Source organism: Leuciscus leuciscus (genome assembly GCF_965113295.1).
Source record: "Leuciscus leuciscus genome assembly, chromosome: 10".
Taxonomy (NCBI): domain Eukaryota; kingdom Metazoa; phylum Chordata; class Actinopteri; order Cypriniformes; family Leuciscidae; genus Leuciscus; species Leuciscus leuciscus.
Window position 1 is genome coordinate 14,294,216 of NC_138734.1, and position 25,615 is coordinate 14,319,830.

Below are 25,615 nucleotides of genomic sequence, written 5' to 3' on the forward strand. Positions count from 1 at the left end.
AATCCTGAGGAGTTATAGCACATTCTTTTGAGGTACTGTTGACACACATGGAGGGTTTTCTCATAGCATCAGCTACTGATGCAGAGTCAAGTAAATGAAAGCCAACATCTTTTTTGTGGCAATCAACAAAAGCATACGTTGAAGCGGGCCTCATCTTGACTTCATCTTACATCAGCAGTTATCTCAGAGGTAATAAGGTCTTGGGAGAATGTAATGTTAATGTCACAGTTGTGTTTTGTTTAGTTTGTTTTCATTGGACTTGTCTGCCTGTCATCACATGTCACCTGTCATCTTCAATGTCATCATCAGTTCATCTGTATCACCTGTGTTCAGTTATTTGTTATTATACAGTGTTTGCATTTAAGTTCAGTCAATCTTTGTCTGCTCTAGTTTGAGTATAGTGTGTTGCTGCCTGTCCTGCTATCCTTTATATTATTACCATTAAACCTTCATGTTGGAAATTTCCGTCTGCCTTCCTGCAACTACACGTGACAGGTAAAGAGTTAATATTTAAGTCTTTAATTTTGTATTGTAGACTTTAGCATCTTGGCAAATCCCGGTTAGCACATTTCTCCTCTGAAACTCCAGAGGAGACACACATGTGAGATTGTTGTGGAGTTTTTATCTGTAGAAACATGAATAAATTCAAGCAACAATAAAAAAAAAAATCTTATTTTTTTTTCCCTCCATTTAATCTCACTGAAGTTTAGCAAAAGCAAAGGAAATATTTTTTGAAGATCCCATTAGTGATTATTTTGTCTCATGGGCACTCTCTTAGCTAACAAACTAAAATGTACTTATTATTCAACTTTTCATCCTCTCACTACTTTATTTTTTTCTGTTTTGTCAGATGACACTCCAGAAACATGTATCTACTCCAACTGGTCTCCATGGTCTGCGTGCAGCTCCTCGACGTGTGAGAAGGGGAAGAGGATGAGGCAGAGAATGCTGAAGGCACAGCTGGATCTCAGCGTGCCCTGTCCACATACACAAGACTTTGAGCCCTGCATGGGGCCTGGCTGCAGTGATGAGGGTCAGAATCAAACACACACGAAATCAGGGTTTCATTACCCAGTTGAAAATGTACATGGAAGATATTGTCATTCATATTCAAAGCTCTGTTTAAAACCATAGTGAGGACCTTGCTGTCTACTGTTTATATAGGCAGCTGCCTTCTAAGGGGCCATCCATAAAGGACATGTTCACATTTTAAAAACAGCAGGGCAGGGTGAAATACAATGAATGCAGGGGTCTCTAGGTCTTTTTTTCAAGGTTCAAATTAAGGGGCTGTTTACACAACACCATTTTCAACTAAAAACTTAAAACTTTTTGTGTTCTGGCCGTTCATTTACACAATCATCGTTTTGGGGGTCTGAAAAAGTAAACTTTTGAAAACGGTTTCAAAGTGCCCGTTTTTGAAAATGATATCATTATCGTCTCTGTAAGGGAACTAGGATCAATATAGCTCAAAGGGTGATTGAATTGCAGTGAATAAGAACTGAATTAATATGCAAATGATTCAAAACTAATATTTAACTCTTTATCAACTATTCGACCACCGATAAGTTGAGACTATGGTATTTGATCAATTCTGTACAGAATATTATCCTGTGGCCTACGGTAATAAAATCATAAAATTATGAGCAAGGTAACAAAATCTACAGTTTAAGGCAGTAACTTGTAAGCACACAGCACAAGACACTTGAATGTAAAATTTCAATTTCAAACTTTAACTACTCTAATACACACAAACTAATCTAACGTAAACACAAAAATTCATTCATTCGAACAGTGACAAAGAAAAGGTGATGTTATTAACAGAGTATGATTGGGGTCCCAAATGTCTAGCGTTAGAGACTATTTCTTGACCGCAACCTGAGAGAATCAATATACTAGCAAATTCAACCTTAGTTTGTTTGCTTAATAAGATTTGCACCAGTTCAGCAAGAATAAGGAGATTGTGTACTTCCGTTTGGATGCTCCTGTGAGTGTGTGCGTTCCCTTCCGTGACGAAGTTGCTGGAGGGAATCTCTTTGTCGCTGATTGGCTGGTAGTTGATCGATGATGCATTCTGAGGGTCAGCACTCGATGGTGGTTGGTTGGCTTTGCTGGGTGGTGCTTTGTGTGCCGGTTTCCTGGTTTGCGGGTTGCTATGCAATGGAGTTTCCTCTATGTCTAGATGAGCTGCTGGAGCCAAGACTCTGAGAGGGTTTTCATTGACGAGGTTCAACGAAGGCTCATATGGGAGAATCGATGAGTTTTGAGTGAGCTCTTGGTGGTTTGAAGAGCATGTAAACATGCAAACTGGACGATGGAAAAGTCTGCACAATTCAAAGCAAGAGCAAAAGTCACTGCAAAAGTAAGGCAAAAACAATGCAGAGCTGCTTGTCATTGGGTTATAAGCGCGTCCATCCGACCCGTCCTTCCGAGTGTGTCAGCCAATCAGATATCTCAGCACCATGAATGCGTTTTATGCACTTACTTATGGTTCGATGGGGGAATTTCTCTGAACTGTGAAATGCGGTGTTGTGTTCATTAAATGTCCTGTTCATGGATAATCCTACACTGTGTAAAACTACAAAAATACAAATTTGTGAAAACAGTGACATCAACGCCATTCGTATTACATGTTCAGTCTATAAGCACATTGTGTTTCTTTACAAGTGACATGGCCAACTACTGGCCTGACATGCCATAATACAGACTTGTAGTCATTTTCGCGAATCCGTGTGGATAGGGATAATTTTGACAATGTTGTCGTCTGAACGTGAACAATGCAAAGGAATAACTTTTTCGTTTTTAGAACATCGTTGATGTGTAAACGTACCCTAATTTCACTTGACAAGTTTTTTTATATTTTTTTTATGTTGGTCTATGTTCATCAGATTGGTGTCCTTGCATCGTGTATTGCTGTTTATCCTCCTAAGACCCGAGCTTTGGTTTGGCGTGCATTTTAGATTTCTTCTAGCTTTTGGGGGCTAGGAGGGACCAATACATATAATAACCAGATATTATCTTTGAACATGAAGCACTTTTTGGAAAAAAATTATGTCCACATATGTGGACACTGGGTCTGTATTCACAGAAAAAAATCAATACACTATTGTGTAACAAAATGCAAATCTCTTTTATTTACAGCCTGTGCCTGAACATTTTTCGTTGTTACTCTTGTATAACTTCTGAACATGCATACATACATCTTCCGCTTATCCGGGGCCGGGTCGCGGGGGCAGCAGTCTAAGCAGAGATGCCCAGACTTCCCTCTCTCTAGACACTTCCTCCAGCTCTTCCGGGGGGACACCGAGGCGTTCCCAGGCCAGCTGGATGACATAGTCCCTCCAGCGTGTCCTAGGTCTTCCCCGGGGTCTCCTTCCAGTGGGACGTGGACTTCTCCTCCTGGGAAGGTGTCCAGGAGGCATCCGGAACCTCAGCTGACCCCTCATGATGTGGAGGAGCAGCGACTCTACTCTGAGCTCCTCCCGAGTGATCGAGCTTCTCACCCTATCTCTAAGGGATCGCCCAGCCACCCTGCGGAGAAAGCTCATTTTGGCCGCCTGTATCCGGGATCTTATCCTTTCGGTCATGACCCACAGCTCATGACCCACAACTCAGCCCAGGTGAGTTGGATCCGAAAATTTTGCCAGGGCCCCACCCTGGAGCCAGGCCCGGGGTTGGGGCTCATATGAGAGCGCCTGGTGGCGGGGCCTCCCCCCATGGGGTCCAGCCGGGCTCAGCCCAAAGAAGCGACGTGGGGCCGCCCTCCCGTGGGCTCACCACCCGTAGGAGGGACTGTAAGGGGCCGGTGCTTAGAGGATCGGGCGGCAGTCGAAGGCGGGGGCCTCGACGACCCGATCCCTGGACCCTGGAGGGGTGCTGGAAAGTGCTCCGACTGGGGACTCCGTCGTTCTACTTGGGGACTTCAACGCCCTCGTGAGCAGCGACAGTGACACCTGGAGGGGCGTGATTGGGAGGAAGCATTTCAATCATGATAAATGTATTTCTGAATGGCGACAGTACAATGAAGTTTGTACGCATTATGTGTTCTGTTAATGAAAAAAAAGAGAAAGTTTGTCAGAAAACACTACTCATTTAGCGAGTTTATTAGCTTGAGTGACCAAACTACATTTCCCATCATTCTCTGTGGCAGCATAATAATAATAATAATAATAACAACAAAACATAAATGACACACATAATGCGCATTCTTTGAGTTCTCGGACTTGTAAAACAAACTTCCCAGGTGGACTTGAATGCACCATATGCTTCTAACCAGGGCCTGAAGTTAACTTTTTTGACCACCCGCCACAGTGACTTTTTACCAGCCAGCCAGCCAGTTTTTTTTTTTTTTTTGGCCTCATAAAAGGTGGAAAAAAAAAGGAATTGCACAAACATTTGTTCTTTAACTTGTAAGAATACACATTTAAGTGCTGTCAAGTTATTAACGAGATCCATACAAGTAATAATAACTCTTAGAATACAGATATAGACCTAGTGCAGCTCGTATGTAAACAAATCACACGTGGCTGTGTTGATGGCTGGGCAGCTGTTAGTTACAGCGTTCAGGAACCGTTAAGCAGAACTAAATTAATACTGTTATTACTGGTAAAGTTACCGGGTAGGCTACCGGACATTTTCTCACTGGTTCCCAACTCCCAACATCTGTGCAACTGTCATTGTACTATAGCCTATGTCAGCGTTGCATTATCTCATCTCATCTCACCAACAGTTTAATACTTAACTCACACATTCAAACGTAGTCAGAGAAGGGCCTCATCTTTCTCTCCGATCACATATACGTTCCGAAACACTCAAACTGCGCTGCTTTCACAGATGCTTTCTTTACTCCAGTAATGTGCCACCACATTTTTAGCTAAAATCCAACGAAATGGCTGACTTCGTTTAAATGTCAAAGAACAACAGTTGCAAAAAAAAAAAAAAAAAACGCAAAGACTTTAGTTACTGTTGCTATGTCCGACAAGCTACACCGCGCTCACGCCAAACCATGATCTCACGCAATGAAAAACACATCGCGCAGCAGAGTCACTGACAACACGCTGACAGACAAGACAGTCCAGGTTACTTTTGATATTAAACAAAGTCTCAAGGCCCTTTCACACCGGATGCGTAACGAAAAAGCGAAACGAAAAAGCGAATAGTTTGTGTGCGAATAGTTCGCATCAAAACCATTCACATCAGCCGCGACGCGAATTTGCGACGTCTGTAACGTTCAGAGAGCTTCAACATTCCCAAACTTTCGCGTGAATCGCGCCGACAGCTGAGAAAACATGGACACTTCATCATCATCATCATCCAGTCATAGTCATAGCATCCAGTGAAGACGAGCTTTTCATTTTATTTAAAAGACAGAAAAGAAGGTTTTGGGTGCACCCAATCTTACAGAACAGAGAGTCTGAAGGGGAGTATGCTTATGTGCACAGTTTTTTTTTTTGCGTCTTCAACTAAACACAGTGCGTTTTGTAATGTAACTACACATTACATGTAACACACGAAGTAAGTAAGTTAAAAATCATTCGACTAGAAACTGTAGATATCACACAAAGAATGTATAGTATACTAAAAGCAGCCCTAAATAGTCTCACTACATTTTGTTACGTGTTCAAAGTAAACACGGTCTCTGTCTCTATCTTTGACGATAATAGTGTTAGCTTTCTATCCCAAATGTAGTTTCGCCTGCCTACACAGCACAGGACTATATGACTAAAACTATCACACAACAAACTCACAGTCAAGATAACCGAGTTGGTTGGCAATGCTACGCCACACATTGTCTTTCAAATCGTTGTCCTTGTAGTATGTGATTGGCTGAAGCCTATTCTGTCGCCGCAAAAGTTTAAAAAAAATCGACATCGAAGCGAATAAAATAAAAGTCGTTTTTTCGCCGCTGCGCATTCGCGTTCGGTGTGGAAGCACTCATTACACAAACAGCTGATCGAAAAATAAAACCATCGCGTGAATGATTCGTGCGTCAAAATCGCGTCCAGTGTGAAAGGGCCTTTAGCGTTAAAATGTGGTCATTTTTAAAGATATTTAGACAATACCGTTTTGTGGCTCTGTAATGTGTCTTGACAGATCGCTGTGGTGCCTCAGTTAAAGCTGCTCGTGAACCGATCATCTCTTCCTAAATCTAGTTAATTTATAGCATCAAATAAACTTGAATGAACATAAGAAGGAATGTAGTTTTAACTGCGGAAAGATGTCAGTAGGTCTACTCAGTACACTCAAGTTCAAATCATCCAACGTTGAACTCTCCTGACTGCTTTGTCGGACAAAAAAAAGGCGGATTCAGCGGATTATGATTGGCCAGATCGCCGTCAATCAAACTCCCCGCGAAGGGTCGATTCTCATTGGCTACCTGCCAATGTGGCAGGTAGATTGACAGTGTTACCCTGTGTGGTCGGGTGTTAATTTCAGGCCCTGCTTCTAACCCTATGATATTGCCTGAACAATAGTGGCCTAACTGCACAATGTTTCCCTGAGGCAACAACAAAAAACAAACAAACACAGTTTTAGTATATAAATAAAAACAAAATAAATCTGTAAACAATCAAACATACTAATTTACATACTAATGCATGTGTATTTTTATATATATATATATATATATATATATATGTGTGTGTGTGTGTGTTAATTCAACTATAACGTGTTAAAAAGTGATATTTATCTTACCAATTGGTGGCACTGTGTCCCATGTGGCTTTGCTTCCTGAAAGGACTGCTCCACCCCCAAACAAAAGGTCACACCCACTTCAGCCCCTCATTTAATTGAACAGACATGTATGTCAGGTGATGATATAAATAATAAACAAAAAAAAAATTAAAGGGGTGGTGTGAGGTCCAGAAAGGTAGTTTGTTGCCTGGGGGCAACATCATGCCATAGAGCAGGGGTCGGCCAGTGGCGGTTCTACATTGAATTACACCCTGGGCGAGACCCCCTTCGAGCGCCCCCCAATTTGGACATAATTTTTCTAACCCCATTGGCAGATCATGTTTTGCTTGTTTTAAGCAAAAACTCAATTTGTATTTATTTCCACCAGAAAACAAGACTTAATATCTTATGTCATTTTACTACTTTAGTAATATAACGTTATGCATCTTTATTTAAGAAATGTTTTATATTTCGACTGGAAACAAGACAAAAAAACTAAGAAAAGCATTTTTTGCAGTGTAATAACTGAACTTGTAACAGTTTTGTTGCAAAGCACAATATTATGGTGAAATTAGATCTCGTGTTTGAGTTAAAACCGAATTATTGCAAGAATCATAGCAAGAATCATAGCAAAAAGGCTAACAAATAAGAGTTATACGCACCAATTAATATTGCCCCTTCATTCATGACATGGATACCGTAATCATACAGAGAAAACATAGTTGCATACCTTTATCTTTCGCTCGTTTCTAAATTGGGCACCTGATGGCTTTGACCTTTCTTGTCCATGATCCATCTCTTATTTGTCACGTACTCGACATCGACAATCAACAGATTTCCCCTGATAGGCTACTGACGCGATCTTCAGTAGTGAATGCGCCGGGCCGGAGAGAAATGCACATTTCGATTACATAGTTTTATTTTGTTTTGAATGGTTCTTTTTAAAAGTAAAGATTTCGAGCTTTCTGTAGATAATAGATATATTTCAAAACAGTGGCAACTCGTAGCCCCGGGGCCCAGTGAGGTCTTAATGCGGCCCTGCTGATCCCCCCCATACCAACTGTCACTCACGACGAGTCACGACCAGAAGTCAAGACTAAACCAATTCACCTTGGTGGTGGTGACCAAGTAATCGTTTTGTATTACCTATTTTTATTACCCATGCAGACAATTCAGAAAAACAAAAATGTGCAGGAAATATAGAGGCCTGTATTTATAATATTCTGAATGAAATGTGCGTTATTTGGAAGAAAGTCGAGGTGTGACTGACTTAGATAACTATATGGATCCCCCGTTCCCCCCCCCTTGTCCGTTCCATTTGGGAGAGACCCAGAGGTGAACTGTCATCCGCGCCCGCGCCTCCGCGCCCCCTCCCCTTTCCCCTTCTCAAACAAACAGCTTCTGTGCACGGCATCTTCTCAGCAAGCAGGGGCGCAAATTTGCCAATTCCCCACACAGTGAAATGATAGATAATAGAAAACCGCTTCGCGGCGCAGATTTTGTTTTTTATTTTTTATTTTCTGCTCGTGCCGGCGGCGCCGCCCCCCCAAAAAATGCCGCCCCGGGCGATTGCCCGGTTCGCCCGTGCCAAAAACCGCTACTGGGGTCGGCAATAGGCGGCCCGCCAGCAATATTTTCTGGCCCGCCGGATTATTTTGGAAGTCCGTTTTTTTTTTTTTTTTTTTTTTTACACAATAACGGTTTACAAATAGGCCCCAATCATTCGTTCAATCGTTTTTCCAAATTAAAAAAAAAAAAAAAAAAATGAAAAACGACTTGTTTTTCCATTATTTCTTTCCTGAACTAAAATGAAACTTGAGAAAAGCCGCAGCCGCGCGGCGATTTCACCACCGAATACTGTGTGAAACGCCCATAAGGAATCATGCGGCAAGGGATTAAATTATAAAGACGGTAGCGGACGGGACTCTGGTGTACCTATACTTTGGACGGAGCGGGCGGACTGACTGACAATAGCCCACTCCTGACAACTTTTGACAGCGTATCCGCACTTCATTCTGACCACCTGTACACCTAGCTCTGATGAGCTGTTTGGTACTGAAACCATTGTCAGTCAACAACATTCTTTTTTTGCAAGGATGTTTGAAATAGTTTGGCAGAAAATAGCCTACTTCATTTGTCAGTAGGGCAATATGGTTTTCGTTTATGTTGCTTAGAAATTTGAGTGATAGGCTTTGTCCTATTTAATTTATGTTATTTATATGTCATTATTTTTTTCTGTGACATTTTTTTTCTCTGCTTACAGTACAATGTTAAAATAATATTTATATTGACACGAACTCAATTTTTGTATAGCATTTATAATTGTTATAGGCTACTTAATCTCTCTCTTTCCGTTAGAAACATTTGAATGTCAGATTCTGGAAACGAGATCTAAATTTTGCGGACCCGTCAGGTCGGGAAATAAAGCGGGTGAACACAGAGTGTATTTTAAGCGGTTGCTGAATAGAACCTTGTGGGAGCGGGCCGAAAAAAAAAACAGTCCCGCGCAGACCTCCTTAAACCTTAGGTGTGTATGTGTGTGTCCCGAATAAATAATAATAAAGAAAAGGAATAAAGTTCAAAAGTCGGACTGTAAGCGAATGAGGCATGATTGCTATTCACACCTTTATTAAAATGGCTGTAATCAGTTTTTAATTAGTTCTATTTACTATTTAGTAGTTTAATAGTAAAAATAGAGTATTTAATTTATATCCATAGGCCTACTCCGTGTAGCTGGCCTGCCATCTACTGGCTAAAAAAAATATTGGCCCGCGGCCAAAGTTACTTGCCGACCCCTGCCATAGGGGCGGCAGTGGCTCAGTGGTTCATGTAGATTGTCTACAAACCGGAAGGTTGGTGGTTCAATCCCCGGTTCCACCTGACCAAGTGTCGAGGTGTCCTTGAGCAAGACACCTAACCCCAGCTGCTCCCGACGAGCTGGATCGCCTTGCATGGCTGACACCGCCGTCGGTGTATGAATGAGTGAGTGAATGGGTGAATGTGAGGCAATATTGTAAAGCGCTTTGGTGGCCATTGGGTCTGTGAAAGCGCTATATAAATGCAGTCCATTTACCATTTACCATAGAGGGTTACTCAGGGTCTGGGCCTGTTGAGCCCTTCAATACCTAGGCCCTGTGGGTTGTGCTTGTGTTGGAAGGCTCTCTTATGACACGGACCGGCATTGGTCAGCATGGCTTAGTGGTATTAATGCCCCCGTAGCACCAGCAAACGATGCAGCATTGAGTTCCCTTCAAAAGGGAACATATTTGGGTTACGTATGTAACTCCCTGGATCACGTTGCCATGATTCAGGCATGTCTGCGCGTCTTCCTTCATACAATTTGAATCTGATGACATGTTTGCAGGCACCCTATTTATATGCTCGGGCACTCCGCATGATATCATCAATTGTATTGGTGTAAAGTTAATACAAGCCTACTTTATTTCATTAAAAAGCTATATTTAAAATAACAAAAAAAATGACCATTATTTTCCAGTCTATATCCGTTCGCGGCCAGATTTTGCTCTGCAAAAATCCATGATAGCTGTTATCTTGCCCATGCTGGCAAATAATCTTGGCCATCCGACATTAATTATATAAATAATTTTAATCACGGCCATTCAAAACTAGAGAGTCTACTATATGCATAGTAAAGCAATCAACGACAATCATTTTGGGCGGAACTAATATAAACTCAGATATTTTGTGTCTAAAGTGAATGTAAACAGTTGGGTCAAAAGATTGAATCTGTGCAATAAGACTTGCAGTGTGAACAAAGCCCTTGGAACACCCTTCCTTGACCAGGAACATTTGAAAAATCCCCTAAAGCAATGATAACTAGACATTTTTATCAATTGACAAAATCTTTCCATCATTTCTGGTTGAGGGTGCTTTTCTGTACGGGCAATGCTGTGGATTTCCACTCAGAGATATTGAAAGGTCAATGCGACTTCTTCATAGATTGAACTAAAAGAGTGGAAATCAATTAAAAAAGCATAGCTCATTTGTACTAGTAAAACAAAATGTTGAAGCACAGGATGACAATATTTGTGCATGTTGGGAGCTGTTTTTTATAAAGCTTGAGAAACGTTAAGCATTAAACAAATGAATGAATAAATTAATATACACTGAACAAAATTATAAATGCAAAACTTTTGTTTTTGCCACCATTTTTCATGATCTGAACTCAAACTTTTTCTATGTACCCAAAAGGCCTATTTCTCTCAAATATAAGCTCTGGTGGACATTCCTGCAGTCAGGACAAATGGACAGATGTCAAATGGACATCTGTGGCTGTGATAAAACTGCACATTTTAGATTGGCCTTTCATTGTGGCCAGCCTAAGGCACACCTGTGCAATAATCATGCTGTCTAATCAGCATCTTGATGTGCCACACCTGTGAGGTAGAAGGATTATCTCAGCAAAGGAGAAGTGCTCACTAACACAGATTTAGAGAGATTTGTGAACAATATTTGAGAGAAATAGGCCTAATGTGTACATAGAAAAAGTCTTAGAACTTTGAGTTCAACTCATGAAAAATGGGGGCAAAAACAAAAGTGTTGTGTTTATAATTTTGTTCAGTGTATGATGGATGGATGGATAGATGGATGGATGGATGGATGGATGGATGGATGGATGGATGGATAGGAATTTAGATGACTCTTTACTAACACTTAAAAAGAAAACAGCCCTGCCATCTAATGCAACCCACAGAGGTGGGTGGGTTTTTCCTTAGAGTTTAATGAGGTGTTAACATCCATTATCAATTGATTATCATGCGATGGAGATGATATATAGGTGACCTCCAGGGTACCCTGTTTACTCATGGTTTTATTAATGATTCAATTAGACATGTTTTATCAAGCAGAACAAATGTCAGTAATTTGAAAGAAGGAAGTCCAGGCTTTGCGCCAGACTTTCTGTCTTGCCCATCTAACTATAGCTGATTAAGTAATATTAGCAATTATCGAAGTTCTTGATTAAGCTTCAGAGTAGAGTGAGCATTGTTAATTAATGTATATTAGACCATTTAATATAGTTTAGAAAGTCTAAATTGGTTTAAGAAAAAAGTTAAATAGTCCTCATGTCCTGCTGAAAATATTGAAGGTGGTATCTGTATTTTAGAACATAGTAACTAGATCATGAATAAATAAGCTACCATATTAAAAAAAATCCATTTGCCCACCATAAGTTAGTATGATGTGATTGTTCTAGTAGGGCTCTTGAGCAAGATGTTCTACCAGCTTTTCCAGGCCCCAGTTTTGCCTAAACCAGCTTAGACCAGCTAGAAACCAGCTACCATGTTCCAAAACAGCTAACATGTCAAGCTAAATGTAACTGGATTTTCTAGTTGAATGTGAAAAGATTGTTGAATAAGGACATGAATAACAAAGTGAACCTTAACTTTTACAGATTCTTCCACATGTATGATGTCAGAATGGATCACATGGTCACCATGCAGTGTGTCATGTGGCGCAGGTGTGCGCTCTAGGGAGCGTTATGTAAAACAGTTTCCTGATGATGGCTTTCCTTGCACCCTTCCCACTGAAGAGACAGAGCCATGCACTGTCAATGAGGACTGCTGTGAGTATTATTTATCTGTTGACACACAAGCCAGCTTAATTTAAATATGTTACACATTACAGATGTTTAGTTTAGCTATAATTCTCAAAGGTCCTGACAAATCCTGTAAATATCTAACAACTTCATAAAACAATGCACTACAACAAATCTAATGAAATCTAATATACTGTGTCTGAAAGGAGTTTTCTGTTAACATTCTTATTCATCTGGTTGTTGCATTCAACCATGGAATAATGATCCAAATGTTGTCGTCGTTGCTTTATGTGTGCAGCCATTTTTAAACCATTCTGAGTTATAAGGGCCATGTGACTGACCATAAAGGCCATTCCTTTATGATAACTCCCTGCTTCTGACAGAGGAGAAAACATAGTATTTTATTATAAAAAAAAAATAATAATAAAGTTTCTGGTAAAACACCTACAATAATAACCTCAATGAAACACTAGATTTACCTGTATGACGATTTAGCATTTTTGGGCCTAACTGTCTGAAACTAACAAGCCAACCCTTTACAGTATATTTTAATAATAGGCCAAAAGTTGTTTTGAGCAAAAAAAGGTTTGATAAAAGCTCTTCTCCTACTGACATTCTCCACTCCAATGGTATGTATTGTATATGTTTTTACTGGCGTAGTTCCAAGCAGTTGCCTGGTTACTGAATGGGGTGAATGGGATATATGCAGTGCCACCTGTGGGCTTGGCATGAAAAGACGGGAACGGATGGTGAAAATGCCCCCATCTGACGGCTCCATTTGTGGAGCTGAGGTGGTAGAAGCAGAGAAGTGTATGATGCCAGAATGCCGTAAGTGCAAATACTCACATGCATGCCCACATGAATATATGCACAGCACACCCATGTCAACCCAGTTTAGCATATTCACACACATTCACAGGAACATTAACAGATTTCCACGCTTGAATGGGAATGTTTATGTGGACATGAATTATTATATTCATATACAGTACACGGCCAAATTAACATGTCCACAATTGCATACTGTATACACACACATGCATACCTACATATTCACACAAAATGCAAGTAGTGAACACATGTACCCCCACTTTAAAATCTACAAATACATAACTCACAAAAATTACACTTCTTTACACATAATATATTAATACACATAGCATACATGAATGTGAATATTAAAGGTCCCATGACATGAAATTTTCACTTTCTGAGGTTTTTTAACATTAATATGAGTTCCCCTAGCCTGTATATGGTCCCCAAGTTTCTAAAAATGTAAATCGGTGTAAATCGAGCTTTTGCTATCTTTCTCTGCCTTTGAGAAAATGGAGGCTCATACGCGCTGATCTTGAATCTCCTCCTTATGACGTCATAAGGAGGAAATGTTACCTCCCCTGTCTCTGCTTTGCCCGCCCAGAGAATATTTTCCGCCCATGAGAAAATGAGCTAGGAAGTAGGAACGCGCGCGCGCGATTTTAGTTTGTCCACGAGAGATATCATGGCTTTTGAGCGAGCGAAGCATAACAATTGCTCAATAATTGGATGTACAAATGAACACCGAAGGGTCAATACAGAGCTGGGCTTGCTGAACGTCTGAAACTAAAGTCTGGATCACTCTCTTTGGCTCAGCTACACACCTCGGACAAGTAAGTCAACTAATGATATATAAGTGTGTTGCTTTACTGTTTATGGTTACCTAGATTTTACACGTAGAATGTGGCTGTAACATTAGCTATGCAGCTATGCAGTTTATGTGTGTGAATACACACACTGTAACGCGAGTGTTGTACACGTCTTTGTTATTTGGATAACCGTTTTCCTGTTGGTTACATGGCGCGCGCGATATCCGCATTTCAAGATCGCAGAGCTTGATGTAATTGTAATAAGATAAATACAGACGTTACATATCTCTCATGAAAAGGCAACAGTAGGTTCGCGTTAGCTACATGATGATAACTGTAAACCATCCGAATAAAGTACCGTATCCAGACATAATATTTTAAACTAACCATTCGGAAACGTCCTGCTGGAGCCGCTGAGTTGCAACTTCTTCATCCGTTGCTTCTCCATCTGGATCAGATTCTGGGTCAAACTGAAATGCTTGAACGACTGCGTGTCTTCGTGCCATTGCTATATCCAACGTAAACATGCACGCCACGTTACCGTTGCGCAAGATGGTCAAGGCCACACCCACCCTCCACCTTGCGCCGCCTTTCTCCTCCTCATAAGTATTTAAAGCTACAGACACCGAAACGGCCTGTCTGAAGGAAGCTCATTCTGGGACTGGCTTGTAGTGGCTATAATTCTGCACTGAGGCTGAATTTTTGGAAAGAGATTTCAGATACAGTACTAGGGACCACTAATGACTATATTAAAGCCTACAAAAAGTAGCATGTCATGGGACCTTTAATATAACATACATAAACTCTTATGTTACAATATTCACACACATATTCACATGTATGCCAACATAAGCATATTCACATAGAATAAACCTGCATTAACATACTCTCACAAATGCATGCCCACATTATCATATTTATGCAGAATAAACACCCTCATGCCTACAGTCCTCAGTGTTATGATGCTGTATGTTTTTTGTGTGTATAGATACTATCCCGTGTTTACTGTCCCCGTGGTCGGACTGGAGTGACTGCAGTGTGACCTGTGGTAAAGGCTCACGGACACGTCAGCGTATCCTCAAATCACCTGCAGAGTTGGGAGAATGCAGTGAGGAGCTGGAACAGATGGAGAAATGCATGCTACCAGAGTGTCGTGAGTTATACTATTTCTCTATCAAACACACACACACAAAACAGAAACAATGTGTTAATAAGCTTATTGCAGGATACATGCTTGGGATGTACGGGCCCACTTTTTCCATGGTGGAATTCTAAAGTAGCACTTTTTCCAAATAGGATAAATGAAGCAACAGTTCAGCTCTTACTATTGTGTCGTTTTTATTAATACTATGGTTCAACAAACAAATAATTTAAAGGTTAAACAATAATTTACTTAAGATGATAAGTTAACAAAAAAATATTCCACTACTCCACAAGGATAGGTTGATAAATGAACAAAAGCAGAAAGAAAGAAAGAAAGAAAGAAAGAAAGAAAGAAAGAAAGAAAGAAAGAAAGAAAGCATTTGAAACACTCTTCCACAAAGAGGCAAATTAAACTGTTTACAGCACCAACAGCATCTACAGCATCAGTAGCCGCCTAAGCAGTGCACTGGTTTCAGCCACTTTATCAATAACTGTGTCGTTGCTTATAGACATGTGGATTTCCTTCTCTGTGCACATCAACATAAAAGCCTCCAAGTTGTCCTGACTCAATGAGCTTCGTAGCCTATTCTTCACAAACTTTAAAGTTGAGAAGCTTCTCTCACATGCAACCTGCGTGATGGACAAAGTCAACAGAAACTTATATGCTAACCCAATCACATGATAAGCATCTGTGAGGAGGTTATACTGTGAGAGTATTAAATGGACACAAATGGCACAGTTTTTGCAGGAGGAACAGGTCCTGCTTTCAAGTTCCATCTGTGGTTCTTCCATATATGGCAGTCCGCCACTATCCTCCTGACCTTCCTGTGTCACCTCACTACATGTCCTGACAGCATAACCTTCAAGAGAGGACGGTTTCAGTCTGTCCCACTGGTATGCCAGGCTAGAAAGCTCAGTTTGTAATGTGCTAACAGTAGCTCTGTCATCAAACCTAAGCAGACATTTGCTGATTTCCTGGAGTGCTGAGTTAGGGAGCCCATTTCTCTTTATTTCAGGAAAGTTTTTGGGGTCAAGACAAGCAAAATCTGAGGCAAGTTTTGCATTTGCTGAAAACCTTCTATCTATGCTACCTGGCACAGTGTATTATAACTTTAATTCATATTGTTTACTTTGGTATCCTTTCTACCTGTAGCTGTAGTCATCATGGCCTCCTCCTTTTCAGCAGGGGACTGGCTTATCTGCTGCTCAGATGCTACAAAAAATAATTAGTAATTAAAATAAAATAATAATAAAAAGTAATTTTACTGCATAACGTTACACAATGTTATCAATATTAAATTGCATAATATTTGCAAAGTCTATGAATCGCCATGTATTGGGTGATACAAAAAGGCTAATATTTAAATTAAATGTTATATTTTGCTTGTGAATAGGTTGACAACGGTATTAGCAGAATAATTACGTTGCTAATGCTAATCATAGGCCTAACATTATCTCTCTTTACCTGTTGCCACTTGTGTTTGTCCTCTTGAAAATAAATCGGTAAGCTTAACACATTTGACAGCATCCTCCTCCAATGCCTTTCTTTTTTTTAATCTGGCTTTTTCAGCCCCCCCTGGTCTCTTCCTACCATCCATCCTCCCTGAAGCGAACCGTTACGGTAGGGCTGGTCCAGCTATCAGTAGGCGCCGGCGGTGCCGCGGTAGGCTTCCTGAGAGAAAACGATTCGGAAAAGACGGGCTATGGACCCAACCAACTCTATGGGAGGGGAGGGGAGAACTTCCTCATATGGTACAACCCATGCAGAGGCTGCGCGCTGCGGTGTCAGAATGCGGAAAGTGTTTAAAAGAGAAGATAGACTCAAACGTAAAAAAAAAAAAAAAAAACCTCGGTCGGCCGGCCCAAAAGTGAAGCGGCCCACCGGGAATTCTCCCGATTCTCCCGATTACCCACTCCGGGCCTGGATGTACGTATATATTTTTAAAACTAAAGAAAGACAAAGGAGAGTTGAGAATGAACATAACAGAGATTCCAATCCAATCTGCTTAAAGACATCAATATCAAGGACATATGACATATTGAAGGGTGTCTGGGAGAAGGACATTGGTCAAACCATTGAAGAGAATGACTTGGATGTTGTATGTGATAATGTGTACACTAAATGTACCTTCCTTGGGATCCATGAGCTTAATTTATTGCTCTGTCTAATAAGCTCTGCTAGGGGTTCAATGACTAGAGCAAAGAGTAAAGGTGAAAGGAAGCAGCACTTCCTTGTGCCTTTCCCTATGGGGAACGGAGTTGAAGTGAGACCATTGGCAAACACGGTGGCTTTAGGATTAGAGTAAAGCAACTTAATTTGAAAAAATAGGGCCCTTTCACACCTACCTTGTTTGGTCCGTATTTTCGGACTTTTCAGTTTGATCCGAATCAAAATTACAGGTGTGAAACCTCCCTCGGACTACGGTCCGGACCAAACAGACGAAATTTGGTCTGGCGAAAATAGGTAGTCTCGGTCCGGATCAAACTGAACAAAGGTTTAGTTCGTTTCTAGTGTGAAAGCATTTTCTGTATGGTTCAGACTTTCAGACCATTTACAGGAAGTTCCGGTGGTTCCCGCTTAGCCTAAACAACTGAAGAATAATATTTATGTGCAGATCTGTCAGTCCTGCCCACAGCGTTTCTTCCAGCTGATTCACACACACACACACACACACATTTGTCCTGCGTCTTGCCTGCGACGATAAAATGTTCGCACAACGAAGACATTCATTTGGCGAATTTTGCTTGATATGCCAATCCTTACTATTTGGTGTTTTAAATGCCTGTTTGAGGTCTCTGTGAAAGTTTAAAAGCAGTCTTTAAGTGCCGCTTTCAGAGCGGTCACGTCCGTAATGGAGAACTGTCACATCCGTAACATTGTTTTTTCCTCATAAATGCGGAATTTTTTTTTTTACATAAAATGGTCTCTTTGCGCTTGAATATTGTCTCTTTTAATGTCTTTTTCTCTCTAGCGATGGACTGTATGATGTCAGAGTGGTCTGAGTGGTCAGAGTGCAGTAAGTCCTGCGGGAAAGGTCACTTGATCCGCACACGCATGATCACTCTGGAGCCTCAGTTTGGAGGAGATCCATGCCCTGAGACCATGCAGAGAAAAACATGCAAGATCAAGAAGTGTAATCAAGGACGCTTAAACAGTGACGAGAGGAAGAGACGCAAAGAAGACCGTAAGAAGAGGAGGAACAAACAGGGAAGGGAAGAGAGCGCAGATGAGCTCGCAGGTGAACATGCACGTCATCTCTGTTAAAGGGATACTCCACTGAAAACTGAAAATTCTCTCATAACTTATTCACTCTCATGCCGTCCCAGATGTAAATTACTTTCTTTCCTCTATGAAACACAAATTTGACGCTTTAAAAACAAGGCAAAACGGACACTGCTGTAATTCATGTGACCCCATCAGATTAGATAAAAAAAAAAAAAAGTTTGTCATTCCAACCATATACAGGTATACAGTGTGACAATTGTCACTAGATTGCACTAAATCTACAGTGCAATTTACAAAAATTACAATTATGAGGACAATTACTTAACTACTACAATTACTTTGAAGTAATACAATTACTTCACTGTAATCAATACACTCTAAACAATATACTTAAAATAAATATAAGTGATGGAATCAAAAGTGGCAGGTGATTTTGCATTGATAGCAGCTGTGTGGTAAACATACCTGAGGTATTAAAATGAAGATAACAATTATTGGGATATTTTGCGATGCTGTGGGTCTTGTTCACACAATGTGTTTTTCATAAATGTCTGAAATGGTAGGGAGAAATGTTCTAGTAATCTTCTCTGCAGCTCTTACAATGTGTTGCAGGGCCTTGTGGTCTGAAGCATTGCAACTGCCAAAACTAGACAGTGATGCATGTTAATAGTTAATATGCTATCAATGGTTCCTTTGTAAAATATGCTAAGGATGGATGGGAGTTGGTTTGCCCATGTCAGTCAATGCAGAAAGTGGAGATGTTGCTGTGCTTCCTTGGCCAGTGAGGTGGCACTGAGGGACGAAGTTTGATCCTATATGATGTGTAGACCCAAAAACGTAGTGATAGTTTTAGAAATTATAGGTTTGTGTGAGAAAAATACTAAACTATAAACCATCACTTCTGACCAACTGTGAGGATGCTGTGAAGTGTGATATAAGAAATTTGTGAAACTCTCACAAGAAGTGATGCAGAAGCACAGAGGACCATCACTTTTTCTCTCACATGCCTATCATTTTTGCTTCAGAAGACAGTGATTCATCATCTGGGGATGTATGCATTAACATTTGTTGTGTGATTTTTGAAGCTTGAACTTTGAAGGAAGCCTGGACACTTGCATTATATGGAGCACAGCATTGCTGCTGACATTCTCCATAAGTAATTATGAATCATCACATCACCACTAGAGATACTGAAGATCTCCTTAGACAGGATCACAATATGAATATAACTTGCAGATGTCAATGAGTATCATAACAATACCACTTCCGACGCTGACACTATGTCTTAATGCTAATTTACTGACAGAGAGTGTAGACACTTCAGATGCTGACATTCTCCATTAGTAATTCTGTAGGCTATCATTACATTGATACTGTGGATACTGGGGCTCTTTATGCTCTTTTTTTGCCCATCAGAGTCATAACAGTGTCATTAAATTTGTAATTGAGACTATAGATGCAGTTACTTACTCTCTTGTTGGCAAATCAGCATCACAACATCACCACTGCAGATTCTAACGTTCTCTGTTAGAAATTATGTTTGATAACATCACAACTACAGATGTAAAAGCTCTCCTTTACTAATTCAAAACATCATAACATCACCACTACAGACAATGTCACAGAACAGAATTTCAGATGACTTGACTGATCTTATTGCCACTAACAGAATTTGTATCTGGTCTGAATTTCTTCCAAAAGGATGCAAAATGAAGCCGTGGTCTGGATGGACTGACTGTACCAAGCTGTGTGGTGGGGGAATCCAGGAGCGGCTAATGACGGCCAGGAAGAGATTCAAAAATGCACAACTAAATAGCTGTAAAGACCGAAAGGAGATACGGGCCTGCAATGTCCACCCCTGCTAGAGCTGTACTGAGTGGGCTTGTGGGATTGGACCCAATCTAGGTTGTGAACAGACTGTGACAATGTCTTGCAGTAATTTAATGCACTCTGTTCGGGGTTGGAAAGCTGCAACAGATAGTCTGTTATTTTTACTTTTGTTTTCTAGAATTTATAGTGATCCGGGCCTTGTCTAGCCTGTAAACAGATGCAAAACCAAGAAGGAGGGTGCTCAGAGTTGCAATGTACTGAACAATTCAGATGTATTAATATGCATTCATATTTAAGAGTAGCAGCCCTTTGAGAAGCTTTGAAGTTCTTTTAAAGATTGTTTTTTCACTAGCAGGACCATGGAATTAATGTGTTCTGACATGAAATGTAAAACAAATTTCTTCTTTTATACTCTGTGATACACACACACACATACTCATGTGATGTGAAAAAAAAATATATATATATATATATACACAATTTTTTTGGGCTATTACAAACAGACCAGAAGAAAAATTGACAAGTACACGTTCCCATTCAACTTGTAATCAAAGTGATCAGAAGAGCTACATTTAGATGCAAGCAAAAAAAATTAATTCAAGAGATTTGAAATTCAATGTTAAAATGACCATAAATATCCAGGTTTTTTTTGTTTTGTTTTTTTTTCAGCCTGGTCTCAATTAAACAAAGGTATTAGTTTGCAACATTTAAACAAAAGGTACAAAAGAGTAAAAAAAAAAAAAACATACTTTTTTTGGTACATTTGGATAGATACTGAAACTTACAATATGGAATTATTGACGACATCTAAATAATGTAAATATTATTATGCATTTGCAGCTATAGAAAGGTAAAATATTTACAAATCTTTTATGTCATGAATATATGTGGTTACATTTTTATCATTTTATAGATTTTAGATCCCTTGACTCTACCACCAGACCTAAACATAATCACTTTTATAGAGTATAAAAATAATATATAAAACATGACAGGCAGGGAAATGTATAACGACAAGTTTAGTTTCAATATACCATTAAATACATATTTAATGCTAATCGCTAATCTCACTCCTACCTCTAAACCAAACCTAGGTAAAAGAGTCAGCTGTTAAATGCATTTGAAAATGTAGTCTTGCTGATCATAAATACACAATCAAACTATTAATTCCAAAATTGGAATATTTATAAGGATTTGTTGTGTCAATAAAGTTGTTCATACATCTATAATTTACATTTTAGATGCTGTCAATGTTGTACTTTTTATTGTCTATTCAAATGCAAGTTAATGGTAGAAACACACTTTTTCATAAAACACATAAGAGATGAGATTTTACTTGCATCTAAAGACTTCTATCCTGTTAGTTTTTACATCTTAAAATACTATTATTTATTTTATGCTTTTTACTCCACTTAGCTCCTCAATATACAGTGACCCAAAAATAATTCCGATACTTAGTCTCATTTAAAATGTATGATTTTTGTATTGCACTGGAAGATAATTATCAAACCAAATGGCATCCTCAAAATGTTTTTAGACCTTTTCTTAGAGCTTACTTCGAATTGATTTTTTATTTTATTTATTTTTATTTACTTTTTTATCTAGCTGGTATCACACAAGTGTCATAGCAAAGTACACCAGTGTAGTACCTCATTTTAACTTATTCCACTATACAAAAAAATAAATAAACTAACCACTAGCATTTGACAACCAGAAAGTATGCAAATACAACATAATGTCTTTATTTTGAACATTACATCTTCTGTTTAATCGTTTAAATTGTAAGAGACATGTTGAAAAGTGTGCTTGTACAATGTTTAAAATAAATAGTTCAAGGTTTTATATATTTTATTTAATGCAATAACATTCATAAAGTTTAGGTATGTTCTCAGTGTCTTAGTATTTTGGGGAAACATTGCAACACTAAAAAATATTAACATTCACATATTTTTGAGTTGTTGGAAGCAGATCTTTGTTTTTCACAGCCAAATCCCTTCCTGCATAAACATTTGTGCACTATGAAAGAAAGGAAGGCCACTCAAAAATTAAGACGTAATTCACTTAAAGCCTATATGATATACAGTACAGGTAACATCTGCAGTTAAACAGTCAGTTATTGGAAAAAAAGTAAAAAAAAAAAAAAAGTAAAAAAAAAAAAGACCCAGTCAATTTCCCTTATGGTAGCCCATTTGTAAATCAAGCGCTAGATCTGGCAATATGTTTGATTTTAACATGTTCTCTGCCCAGACATATTGCCACGTATGCAAACCAGCTGTACTTAAGCTGTACAAGATTACTGTAAAATTGTTGTGGGGAAAATATACTATTCTTGAGTACTGATAATGGCTATAAGCCAATTCAAATAAGTAATGGAACTGTTGTCTCCAGTGATTCATTTTTGGTGTGTAATTTTCCTGAACTAAAGCACATATAACTAGCCATTCCAGGATTTTCTATGTCTCATGTTTGAAATGAATGCTGTCTAGGACCCACTGATCTGTTATTATTTTGTACCCCAATGTAAGATGTAGATACCATTTAACTGAAATTATTTGTTGGATTTTGATTTGCTTTGGTTTTATCAGCCCTTCTGATAACACTCTTTTTTTTAATAAGAAATTGTTCTTACCAAAGTCTTGCGTAGATGTTTTGTAGTTGTCTCTCTTCCTTGTTGGTCATCTGACATGATTCATACTTTTTGAATATTTGCCCTTTACAATAAAAGTAAATGTTACAAAGTGCCTAATTCATTTCCTGATTATTTGTGCTAAAGGTTTTGTTATATAATCCCACTAATCATATAATCCCCAAAACAGTACAAATGCATCTAAATAACACATTTGTTGTGCCACGAGGCTTGGTCTTGGGCCCTTTGTTGTTCTCTCTGTAAGTGATCTCTTTCAATACGGTCAATACTGTTGTCAACAGGTACCAGGAAGCTAAGCGACAGTCGATGGCATTTGATAGTCGAGGGAGTTAATTCCTCAACGCATCCAAGAGCCAGTGGCATCCACCAGCCGTTCCCAGCCAGGCCCTGGTTCCAGAAGGGACGAGCAGAAGGCTAGCGTAGCTGCTTGCACCTCTTCTTGCAGAGATAGGGAGTCGGGCAGCATGCGCAAACACAGATATCCAGGAGGAGGTTCGATCTGAGGCCTGTGATCTATTGTCGGGTGGCTAAAAAGAAGACCTGACTCCTTTGAAACCAGGTCACTGGGGGTGTGGTAGATCTGGGTACACCAAACATGTATCAGGCCTCCCGTGATGCCATCAGAGGCTGTTTCTGCCAACCCCACTACCATTGGTGATTCGGAAGCAGAGACACTCTGTATTTTATCTGCCCCATCTTCACTCACGGGCGATCTTTCTTCAGAGTTTGTTTTGATTGTTCCCTGCCAGTTCTCTGATTGAGCCCCGAACAGGTTGATTCTAGTGATTAAATTATCCATCTGTCAGACTTTGTGGCAGCATGGCAACTTCTGCTCAATGTCTATCAGTAGGTCCTGAATACTGAGGAAAGGTTACAGAACTCAGTTTGAATCCCACCTCACTTCAGTCTCTCTTGGCAAAAGGGGGTGTTTTTGGGCCCTGGAGAAGTGTTGATGCCCTGACATTTGTGGTTTTTTTTCAGTTGCTTAATGTATCAAGGTATGTTGTTATGGGAAGAAGGAGACAGGAACCGGCGAATGTTCAACATACTTTAATAATCATTTAAAATAAATAAACAAAACGAAAGTAAAGGTGGCAGCCCCTCACAGACTACTGCCGCACACATATAAAACCTAAACAAAACACAACGTAAAGTCCAGGCCTGGTCCTCTCTCGTCCTTCACTGTCATCGCTCCTTTTATGCTTCCGTAGCTCTTCTTTGAGAGGTACGAGACCTGTCATCAGTAATCACACCACCAGTCTCACGGCCCTCTGCCTCGTCCTGCTAGCCACACTTAGGCCGTGTGTCCACCAAAGCGTTTTTACTCGCGGCTGGCGTGCTTTTTTAATTGTTTTCAATGGGAGCGCCGCGTTTTTAAAACGCCATGAGCGTAGCGAGGCGCTGAGCATCTTTTTCACGCTGAAGCGCCGTGCGTTCGGCGTTTTTTACAGGTCGCCGAGAGTTGAAGAATGTTCAACTTTGGGTAAAACGCAGCGCTCATCACTGTCACTTTTTACCCAACCATCCAATCACAGTGGAGGAGGGGTGGGACTAAAACCACACCGACCAACTGTCACATTCTGCTTGTACAACGACATCAACCAGCAGAGCTAAACGGGAAAAAAAATGGATGAAAAATTAATATTGCTGGTCTCCGAACATAGTTGTCTTTACCAGATGACATCCCCGGATTACCACAACGTCAATTTGAAAACAATTTTTTAGACAAATTATCTGCGACATCAGTTACAAGTAAACTGTGCCGCGGATACTGTGTATCATAGCAACGAAGCGTCTCAACTGAAAAAACGCTGCGCTGCCAAAACGCTCTCAAGCGCCCACAGCTGAGCGTTTTTAGCAGAGCGCCTAGCGTTTTCAGCTGGCTAAAAACGCTTTGGTGGACACACGGCCTTATAAACATAGTAATGGCTAAAGTCTGATTATACTGTATTCAGCACAAACAGGGCTACAATAATATGTGAGAAACATGTATGTATTTTTGAGAAAATAACATTTATGCGTGGTTATTAAAAAAACGAAACATTTAAGTTGCTAAAATAAGGCCACATAACATACAAAACATTTGTTCACAAGACTTTTGAGAACTGGATATTGTAGCCTTACTAATACAACTAGATATTGTAGTAGTTTTTTCTTCAAAACAATGTGAAAATCATCCTGGTCACTCATTTACATAAAAAAAATAATATATATATATATTGATTTACATTTTGTAAGACACTTTTTGTTTAGAAAGGCTACATGAGAGTAGGTGTGAATTAATAATGATGTGATTCACACCTGAAGAGATTAGGTCCATCCCCTATGAGCCTTTCAGTGAGGAATGTGACTTAAGCCGATTTTGGCCGTGATTTGGCTGTCTGAGACAAATTTTGCAAATCCTAAAAGAATCCTCTGATCCTAGGCTAAAATCTTAAGTCTTTGATCGTTAGTTTGACATGTTCACCGACAGCCGATTAATGACCATTGCAATAAAATTTTACATCAGACAAATCACAGTCCTGCAGTATGACTTCTCCTACGACGACCGTCAAATTGTCTTCGTTTTTCAAGACAAGCCGTGACCAAAATTAACGTTAGAGATTTCTTTGTAGCCACCATTCCAATCCCGCGAGTAACGCAGCTCACTGTCACTGAACGCATCATTGATTGATGATGTAAAACTCCGGACAAGTTTTCTTGCGTGCGTCCGTTCTTAAAGGGGTCATATAATGGTACATGTACTTTTACAAGTTGATTGTACTGAAATGTGTGTTGGCAGTGCCTGTACACAACCATCATAAAATGATAAAAATCCATCCAGTGGGTTTTTTTAATCTTCTTATATGTTTCCTCCCATCTCAAATCAAGCTGTTCGATATTGTGACATCACAAAATTGACGCCTCTCCCACGATGGTTG

The 25,615-nt window shown here is 39.8% G+C and overlaps 1 protein-coding gene across 1 annotated transcript in view; it reads left to right on the top strand.

Moving 5' to 3' along the window:
• Window positions 1-20,498, top strand: part of spon1a (spondin 1a) — a 294,770-nt gene extending 274,272 nt beyond the window's left edge. The window contains exons 11-16 of the mRNA XM_082182938.1: window positions 851-1,033; window positions 12,083-12,253; window positions 12,887-13,054; window positions 14,837-15,001; window positions 17,964-18,230; window positions 19,919-20,498. Of these exons, the coding sequence (XP_082039064.1) occupies window positions 851-1,033; window positions 12,083-12,253; window positions 12,887-13,054; window positions 14,837-15,001; window positions 17,964-18,230; window positions 19,919-20,082 (1,118 nt within the window). The 3' untranslated portion in view covers window positions 20,083-20,498. The remainder of the gene's footprint in view (window positions 1-850; window positions 1,034-12,082; window positions 12,254-12,886; window positions 13,055-14,836; window positions 15,002-17,963; window positions 18,231-19,918) is intronic.
• Window positions 20,499-25,615: the final 5,117 nt, after the last annotated feature.